The sequence below is a fragment of the Lates calcarifer genome, linkage group LG7_1, assembly GCF_001640805.2.
Source record: "Lates calcarifer isolate ASB-BC8 linkage group LG7_1, TLL_Latcal_v3, whole genome shotgun sequence".
NCBI lineage: Eukaryota > Metazoa > Chordata > Actinopteri > Centropomidae > Lates > Lates calcarifer.
In genome coordinates this window covers 2,309,026-2,318,569 of record NC_066839.1, presented here as the reverse complement: position 1 = coordinate 2,318,569, position 9,544 = coordinate 2,309,026, and the positions used below count along the sequence as shown (strand labels likewise).

General features: G+C 41.1%; 1 protein-coding gene and 1 long non-coding RNA gene across 2 annotated transcripts; one reads left to right on the top strand and one right to left on the bottom strand.

Annotated features, from left to right (window-relative positions):
• Positions 1-2,104: 2,104 nt before the first annotated feature.
• Positions 2,105-7,601, bottom strand: LOC127142639 (uncharacterized). Its single transcript, XR_007813579.1, has 5 exons — positions 7,408-7,601; positions 6,093-6,147; positions 5,315-5,985; positions 2,873-3,501; positions 2,105-2,293 (listed from the first exon to the last, which is right to left on the bottom strand). It is a non-coding gene; the product is annotated as an uncharacterized LOC127142639 (long non-coding RNA).
• Positions 7,602-7,931: 330 nt separating this feature from the next.
• On the top strand, positions 7,932-9,506 carry LOC108872456 (uncharacterized). Its single transcript, XM_018660136.2, has 2 exons — positions 7,932-8,103; positions 8,429-9,506. The coding sequence occupies exons 1-2, from the start codon at positions 7,982-7,984 to the stop codon at positions 9,504-9,506; spliced, it is 1,200 nt and encodes a 399-aa protein (XP_018515652.1). The 5' UTR covers positions 7,932-7,981.
• The last annotated feature ends 38 nt before the right edge of the window (positions 9,507-9,544 follow it).

Sequence of the window (9,544 nt, the reverse complement as noted above, 5' to 3'; positions counted from 1 at the left end):
TATACTATGACATTTTTTGACCATTTTTCAATATCTTTCTACACTATGCCATTTTTTCATGGTTTTTCTGACTCCTTGCTATAGTATAACATTTTTTGACCATTTTTATACCTTAAAATACTATTACAAGTTTTGACATCTTACTACACTATGACATTTTTTGACCATTTTTGACATCTTACTATATTATGACATGTTTTGACCATTTTTGACACCTTACAATACTATGATTTTTTGGCCATTTTTCATATCTTAATATACCATGACATTTTTTGATCACATCGTAATTACAAATACTTTTACATTACCAGATTACTTCTATTATTACACTTTTCTGATATACTGAATACTGAACATAAACAATTTAATGTCCATGCTCTGTGTTGGACAGTTGATGTAAAGCTGTTAGTGAATTACCTGGAGGCCTCTGTCCTGGTCTCAAAAAACTTCTTCATTGTACGAAGACTCTCTGTGATTGTGGACTACGTCTCTGTGATCGCGGACAGTGTCTCTGAGATTGGACAAAGTCTCTGCGATCATGGACAATGTCTTTGTGATCGTGGACGATGTCTCTGAGATCATAGACGCTGTCTCTGTAATCGTCAACAAATATCTCCATGATCGCGGTCATGCCGTCGAATCGAGGAACCACAGTGTCACTACCGATTCTTGCGCAGAGCTCTGCGAAGCATGGGACAATGTCTCTGATCATGGACAACGCCTCTCTCATCTTTGACAAGGTCTCTGCAATCATGGACAACGTCTCTGATCGTGGACGATGTCTCCCTCATCCTCAACAATGTCTCTCCGATCATGGACCATGTCTCTGTGATCGCGGATGTCTCTGCGATTGTGGACTACGTCTCTGCGATCGCGGACAATGTCTCTGAGATTATGGACAAAGTCTCTGCGATCATTGACAATGTCTCTGAACGCCGGCAGTGCCGACTAATCGGGGACCGAGTCACCACGAGTCATGGACAATGTCTCTGATCGTGGACGATGTCTCCCTCATCCTCAACAATGTCTCTCCGATCATGGATGATGTTGTGGACGAAGTGGTGACACCTGGAGGAAATCATAGAGAAACATACAAAGGAAAATGATCAATACACTACTACCTATTCCACATCAACAGTTTAACCATGAAAACACAAAGAAATATTCAACATTTCAGCTATGCCTTACTATAATATGACATTTTTTTGACATTTTCCTGCCTTACTTTATTATGACATTTTTGACCTCAGACTATGACATTCATGATATCTTACTATAATGTGTCATTTTTACTTCTATTTTGGATTACTATCACTTCTGCATTGCCTTTATGTTACAGATTAGTTTTACCTTGAACATTAGATTACTTTTACCATTACATATTACAGTACTTTCCTTTTTACATATTTGAAATTTACAGATAACTTTTACTGTTGCAAACTACACCTAGTATCAGATTACTTTGACTATTACATCTTACTTCTGATACTGATAATTACTTTTGCACAATACTTTTATTTTTATTAATATAGGTTACTTTATTTTTACATTGCATATTACTTTTATTAAATAATGAATACTGAACATAAACAATTTAATGTCAGTGCTCTGTGTTGGACAGTTGATGTAAATCTGTTTGTCAGTTACCTGGAGGCCTCTGTCCTGGTCTCAAAGAACTTCATCTTACGATGTCTCTCTGTGATCGTGGACTACGTCTCTGTGATCGCGGACAGTGTCTCTGAGATTATGGACAAAGTCTCTGTGATCATGGACAATGTCTTTGTGATCGTGGACGATGTCTCTGAGATCATAGACGCTGTCTCTGTAATCGTCAACAAATGTCTCCATGATCGCGGTCATGCCGTCGAATCGAGGAACCACAGTGTCACTACCGATTCTTGCGCAGAGCTCTGCGAAGCATGGGACAATGTCTCTGATCATGGACAACGCCTCTCTCATCTTTGACAAGGTCTCTGCAATCATGGACAACGTCTCTGATCGTGGACGATGTCTCCCTCATCCTCAACAATGTCTCTCCGATCATGGACCATGTCTCTGTGATCGTGGATGTCTCTGCGATTGTGGACTACGTCTCTGTGATCGCAATGTCTCTGAGATTATGGACAAAGTCTCTGCGATCATCGACAATGTCTCTGAACGCCGGCAGTGCCGACTAATCGGGGACCGAGTCACCACGAGTCATGGACAATGTCTCTGATCGTGGACGATGTCTCCCTCATCCTCAACAATGTCTCTCCGATCATGGATGATGTTGTGGACGAAGTGGTGACACCTGGAGGAAATCATAGAGAAACATACAAAGGAAAATGATCAATACACTACTACCTATTCCACATCAACAGTTTAACCATGAAAACACAAAGAAATATTCAACATTTCAGCTATGCCTTACTATAATATGACATTTTTTTGACATTTTCCTGCCTTACTTTATTATGACATTTTTGACCTCAGACTATGACATTCATGATATCTTACTATAATGTGTCATTTTTACTTCTATTTTGGATTACTATCACTTCTGCATTGCCTTTATGTTACAGATTAGTTTTACCTTGAACATTAGATTACTTTTACCATTACATATTACAGTACTTTCCTTTTTACATATTTGAAATTTACAGATAACTTTTACTGTTGCAAACTACACCTAGTATCAGATTACTTTGACTATTACATCTTACTTCTGATACTGATAATTACTTTTACACAATACTTTTATTTTTATTAATATAGGTTACTTTATTTTTACATTGCATATTACTTTTATTAAATAATGAATACTGAACATAAACAATTTAATGTCAGTGCTCTGTGTTGGACAGTTGATGTAAATCTGTTTGTCAGTTACCTGGAGGCCTCTGTCCTGGTCTCAAAGAACTTCATATTACGATGTCTCTCTGTGATCGTGGACTACGTCTCTGTGATCGCGGACAGTGTCTCTGAGATTATGGACAAAGTCTCTGTGATCATGGACAATGTCTTTGTGATCGTGGACGATGTCTCTGAGATCATAGACGCTGTCTCTGTAATCGTCAACAAATATCTCCATGATCGCGGTCATGCCGTCGAATCGAGGAACCACAGTGTCACTACCGATTCTTGCGCAGAGCTCTGCGAAGCATGGGACAATGTCTCTGATCATGGACAACGCCTCTCTCATCTTTGACAAGGTCTCTGCAATCATGGACAACGTCTCTGATCGTGGACGATGTCTCCCTCATCCTCAACAATGTCTCTCCGATCATGGACCATGTCTCTGTGATCGTGGATGTCTCTGCGATCGCGGACAATGTCTCTGAGATTATGGACAAAGTCTCTGCGATCATCGACAATGTCTCTGAACGCCGGCAGTGCCGACTAATCGGGGACCGAGTCACCACGAGTCATGGACAATGTCTCTGATCGTGGACGATGTCTCCCTCATCCTCAACAATGTCTCTCCGATCATGGATGATGTTGTGGACGAAGTGGTGACACCTGGAGGAAATCATAGAGAAACATACAAAGGAAAATGATCAATACACTACTACCTATTCCACATCAACAGTTTAACCATGAAAACACAAAGAAATATTCAACATTTCAGCTATGCCTTACTATAATATGACATTTTTTTGACATTTTCCTGCCTTACTTTATTATGACATTTTTGACCTCAGACTATGACATTCATGATATCTTACTATAATGTGTCATTTTTACTTCTATTTTGGATTACTATCACTTCTGCATTGCCTTTATGTTACAGATTAGTTTTACCTTGAACATTAGATTACTTTTACCATTACATATTACAGTACTTTCCTTTTTACATATTTGAAATTTACAGATAACTTTTACTGTTGCAAACTACACCTAGTATCAGATTACTTTGACTATTACATCTTACTTCTGATACTGATAATTACTTTTACACAATACTTTTATTTTTATTAATATAGGTTACTTTATTTTTACATTGCATATTACTTTTATTAAATAATGAATACTGAACATAAACAATTTAATGTCAGTGCTCTGTGTTGGACAGTTGATGTAAATCTGTTTTGTCAGTTACCTGGAGGCCTCTGTCCTGGTCTCAAAGAACTTCATATTACGATGTCTCTCTGTGATCGTGGACTACGTCTCTGTGATCGCGGACAGTGTCTCTGAGATTATGGACAAAAGTCTCTGTGATCATGGACAATGTCTTTGTGATCGTGGACGATGTCTCTGAGATCATAGACGCTGTCTCTGTAATCGTCAACAAATATCTCCATGATCGCGGTCATGCCGTCGAATCGAGGAACCACAGTGTCACTACCGATTCTTGGCGCAGAGCTCTGCGAAGCATGGGACAATGTCTCTGATCATGGACAACGCCTCTCTCATCTTTGACAAGGTCTCTGCAATCATGGGACAACGTCTCTGATCGTGGACGATGTCTCCCTCATCCTCAACAATGTCTCTCCGATCATGGACCATGTCTCTGTGATCGTGGATGTCTCTGCGATTGTGGACTACGTCTCTGCGATCGCGGACAATGTCTCTGAGATTATGGACAAAGTCTCTGCGATCATTGACAATGTCTCTGAACGCCGGCAGTGCCGACTAATCGGGGACCGAGTCACCACGAGTCATGGACAATGTCTCTGATCGTGGACGATGTCTCCCTCATCTTCAACAATGTCTCTCCGATCATTGGATGATGTTGTGGACGAAGTGGTGACACCTGGAGGAAATCATAGAGAAACATACAAAGGAAAATGATCAATACACTACTACCTATTCCACATCAACAGTTTAACCATGAAAACACAAAGAAATATTCAACATTTCAGCTATGCCTTACTATAATATGACATTTTTTTGACATTTTCCTGCCTTACTTTATTATGACATTTTTGACCTCAGACTATGACATTCATGATATCTTACTATAATGTGTCATTTTTACTTCTATTTTGGATTACTATCACTTCTGCATTGCCTTTATGTTACAGATTAGTTTTACCTTGAACATTAGATTACTTTTACCATTACATATTACAGTACGTTCCTTTTTACATATTTGAAATTTACAGATAACTTTTACTGTTGCAAACTACACCTAGTATCAGATTACTTTGACTATTACATCTTACTTCTGATACTGATAATTACTTTTACACAATACTTTTATTTTTATTAATATAGGTTACTTTATTTTTACATTGCATATTACTTTTATTAAATAATGAATACTGAACATAAACAATTTAATGTCAGTGCTCTGTGTTGGACAGTTGATGTAAATCTGTTTGTCAGTTACCTGGAGGCCTCTGTCCTGGTCTCAAAGAACTTCATCTTACGATGTCCCTCTGTGATCGTGGACTACGTCTCTGTGATCGCGGACAGTGTCTCTGAGATTATGGACAAAGTCTCTGCGATCATGGACAATGTCTTTGTGATCGTGGACGATGTCTCTGAGATCATAGACGCTGTCTCTGTAATCGTCGACAAATGTCTCCATGATCGCGGTCATGCCGTCGAATCGAGGAACCACAGTGTCACTACCGATTCTTGCGCAGAGCTCTGCGAAGCATGGGACAATGTCTCTGATCATGGACAACGCCTCTCTCATCTTTGACAAGGTCTCTGCAATCATGGACAACGTCTCTGATCGTGGACGATGTCTCCCTCATCCTCAACAATGTCTCTCCGATCATGGACCATGTCTCTGTGATCGTGGATGTCTCTGCGATTGTGGACTACATCTCTGCGATCGCGGACAATGTCTCTGAGATTATGGACAAAGTCTCTGCGATCATTGACAATGTCTCTGAACGCCGGCAGTGCCGACTAATCGGGGACCGAGTCACCACGAGTCATGGACAATGTCTCTGATCGTGGACGATGTCTCCCTCATCCTCAACAATGTCTCTCCGATCATGGACCATGTCTCTCCGATCATGGATGATGTCGTGGACGAAGTGGTGACACCTGGAGGAAATCATAGAGAAACATACAAAGGAAAATGACTATGTAAATCTTCTGGAGGTCTCTCTATCTGTAACAACCATTAGAGGAGTGTTTAAACTAAGACTGACCTTCTGTAAATCTTCATGTCAGTCTCTTCTCTCTGTGATTTGCTGGTTGAAGTTCCTGTGGAGAAAGATCAGAAACAACAAACTTTATATGAAATTTAATTTAATATGAAACTGTGACTGCTGAAACCATCAAAACAAAAGCAAAGATGGTTTCTGGGTATTAAAGTTCAAACTATCAAAAGATGGAAAAATACAAGCAGGAAGAGAAATAAACACTAAATCCACAAAGAGGACCAGGTTGTTTCTTCAGTCCTGAGATTACTTCTATCATTACAGATTACTTCCAATGTAACAGATCATTTCTATTATTACAGGTTACCTCTGTTTCTACAGATTACTCAGAACATTACAGATTACTTCTAATATGACTTCTAACATTAGAAATCACTTCTCCTATTACTTTCCTATTATATTCTTATGGATTACTTCTATAATCATTCTATCATTACACATTGCTTCTAATTGTTAGCGATTACTCCTACCATTTTAGATTAGTTCTTGCAGATTACTTACTATCATTACAGCTGAGTGTCACAATCCTTTTTATTTAAACAAGCTGAGCTAAAGTAACTAGCTACCTGTTTGTGAGAGCAGGTAACTGATAACTGTTAACTGACCTCGTAGAGAAAAGCAAATTAAAAACTTTTCGCTTGCAAGGCTTAAATTGAACCTTTTACATCCCAGTTTTGATGTAATGACTTGTAACAGTCACCTCACCTGATACGTGGAGAGACAGGGAATTAAAATCTAGTTATCGAGCCTGCGTTTAAATCACCCCAGACAAATGACTGATCTCTAGTATAAACAACAGGTGGTCAATGGATGGCCACGGACAGATCACTACCACTGAGTTTTCACGTCAATATATCTCGAAAACAGGGAGAAACTGAGACGCTAAACCGCCACGATGAAACAAAATGGCCGCAAAGAAATGAACAGGAACAAGACAAAACTGGAAAGACACACGAAGAGACGCGACACGATGCAAAACAATAACAACGAGACACAAAGCTAACAATATATAGATGTAAAGCAACCTGGTAAATATACAGAATGATACACAAAGACGGAAAATGTCCACAAAAGAACAAAACCTATGACGCAAACTGACCAGAGAGAAACACAAATGATAATAGCAAGACTTGTGATAACATCTTCCACATAAGGAGCCCACAACTCATGTCAGTCACAGACACACAAACACACTCTAACTCACGCATTAAAAACGTCTGAAAATGGAAAGAACACCGTAAAATAAAGAGCTAACTTTAAGGCTAATGCTAACACTCCCCGCTCATTAGCTCGTTAGCCTTACCTTGGCCGCAGGTGTGCTCAGCGTCCAAGCCTCGCTCGTGTTCGACAAAAACCGCTCCAAAGCTTCTTGTAGCTGTGTAATGGTTTCTCACAGTGCTAAGAAACTAAAGCGACGACTCTGACGCTGGTTTTATTCCGTGTTTTTCACTCGTCTTTCCAACTTTGTTTGTCCGCCATTCTGCTCCGTGCTGCGTAGTTCACGGCCAATGACGACAGACGCTAGACAACGCCAACAGACAAAACGCTGATTGGTCGACTGACTCGGCTCCGCCTATGACGGTTTCTGATTGGCCGAATCAGCGGAAGTTGTTCAATCTGAGTGAGAGCAGTGAAAGCCAAGCTTTTACTGCGACAGGAAGTCGATGGCGCGGTGTTTTAGAAGCACAGAGCAGAACCAATACATTTAGTTATAAACTGGGCTCCTACAAACACGAATAAATAATTCATATCACAAATAGTTTCATTCATCAACACGTTCAATCTGAAGAAAACGTCGCCCCGCTTGCGTCATGACGTCACAGCCGACATAAATACTACTTCCGGGTCCAAGTTCACCGAAGTTCGTCTTTTTCAAGATGCCGCAGTGCTGTGTGCCGCTTTGTTTAAACAGATCTGAGTTCAAAAAACATATGAAGCTGTCTTTCTACCGCTTCCCCTGCGACGAGAAAGAGAAAAAGAAATGGCTGCAGTTGATAAGGTAAGTTTCAGTTCTTAAACGAATGACGAAAAACAAGTTTTACGCCAGCGGGTGCTAACGTTAGCTAGCGAAGGTTAGCTAACTAAAAGCCGGCGCCCAGGTATAAGCGGTGGGTTTTACAGGGTGTTTCTTGCTGTGAAATCTTCGTGGCTTAAGTTGTCAGTCATTTTCTGTGCTGCCCGAAAATATCTAGATTTAACCATCTATCTTAGTTTGTTCACCTTAGCTGGGCAGCATGTTATTACTTTGACTGCTTCGTTGTGATTGTTGTACACATGTCCAACAGAGAGCTTAAACTATAATAATCAATTACTTTGTTTTTTAGGCGTGAGAACTACACCCCAAATTGCCACTCGAGGGTTTGCAGTTGGCACTTCGCCGATGGTAAAGCTGCCGGACCGACGCGATTCGCATGGAGCGAGGGAATGACTTTACAGGTCAGGGACCGGAGGAAGAAGAAACCAATGGTTCCCGTACGTGCTGAGGACGAGGGTGCAGATAGCCATGCTGCAGCTGCACAGACCCCCAGCACTTTATCCTTCAGTCAGATTTCCTCTGATCCTGTTAAAGTCCAGTATCTCACAGGACTACCTGACGCTGCCACTGTCCTGTTTTTGGAGGCGCTTCTTTCCAGATTCGAGCTACGGTATCACTATGATTGGACTGTACAGTGTGTCCCCCTGGTTGATCAACTGCTCCTGACTTTAATGAGACTCAAGCTTAACTACCGCCACACAGACCTTGGAATAAAGTTTAACTGCAGCAAAGCCACCGTAGTGAACACCTTCACCACCATCATCCAAGCGCTGTACGACATCTTGTACGTCGGCATGCTGGAGAACAACATCCCCTCCACAGCCAAGAACCAGACATCACTACCAGACTGCTTCAAACCCTTCCCCAGCTGCAGGATAGTGCTCAACTGCATAAAGGTTTCAGTCTGTAACAGAGAGACACTCGCTGCACAGGGTCGTTTCGACAATCAGAGCAAAAGAAGGACCACTCTGAAGGCTCTGGTCGGTGCCGCTCCCAATGGAGTGATCACCTTCATCAGTGACCTGTACGGTGAAAGCGTCTCAGACAGGGAAATAACAGCCGACTGTGGAATTCTCCAGCACCTACGACCAGGTGACACGGTTATGGCAGACGAGGGCTTCGCAATTCTACCAGAGGGAGTTTCTCTGAACGTCTCGTCCTCCGTCGTCGGCGGACAGTTCACTCAGAACAACAACAGACTCATCTCACAGGCCAGGAGTCGTGTGCAGCGTTCCATTCAGAGGCTGAAGTTGTTCTCCATTTTGGACCACATCCCATTTCACTTCAAAAGACACATGAACAAGATACTGAAAGTGTGTGTGTGTCTCACAAATTTACAAACACCTATTCTCAGCGACAGTGGATGAATTCACTGATCACCAGTGTGTGTGTGTTGTACATAGTT

Excerpts from the sequence above, each read along its gene's own strand:
- LOC108872456 (XM_018660136.2), top strand. The coding sequence starts at position 7,982 with ATGCCGCAGTGCTGTGTGCCGCTTTGTTTAAACAGATCTGAGTTCAAA. Across the intron at positions 8,104-8,428 it reads AAATGGCTGCAGTTGATAAG|GCGTGAGAACTACACCCCAA; the intron begins GTAAGTTTCAGT and ends TTTGTTTTTTAG.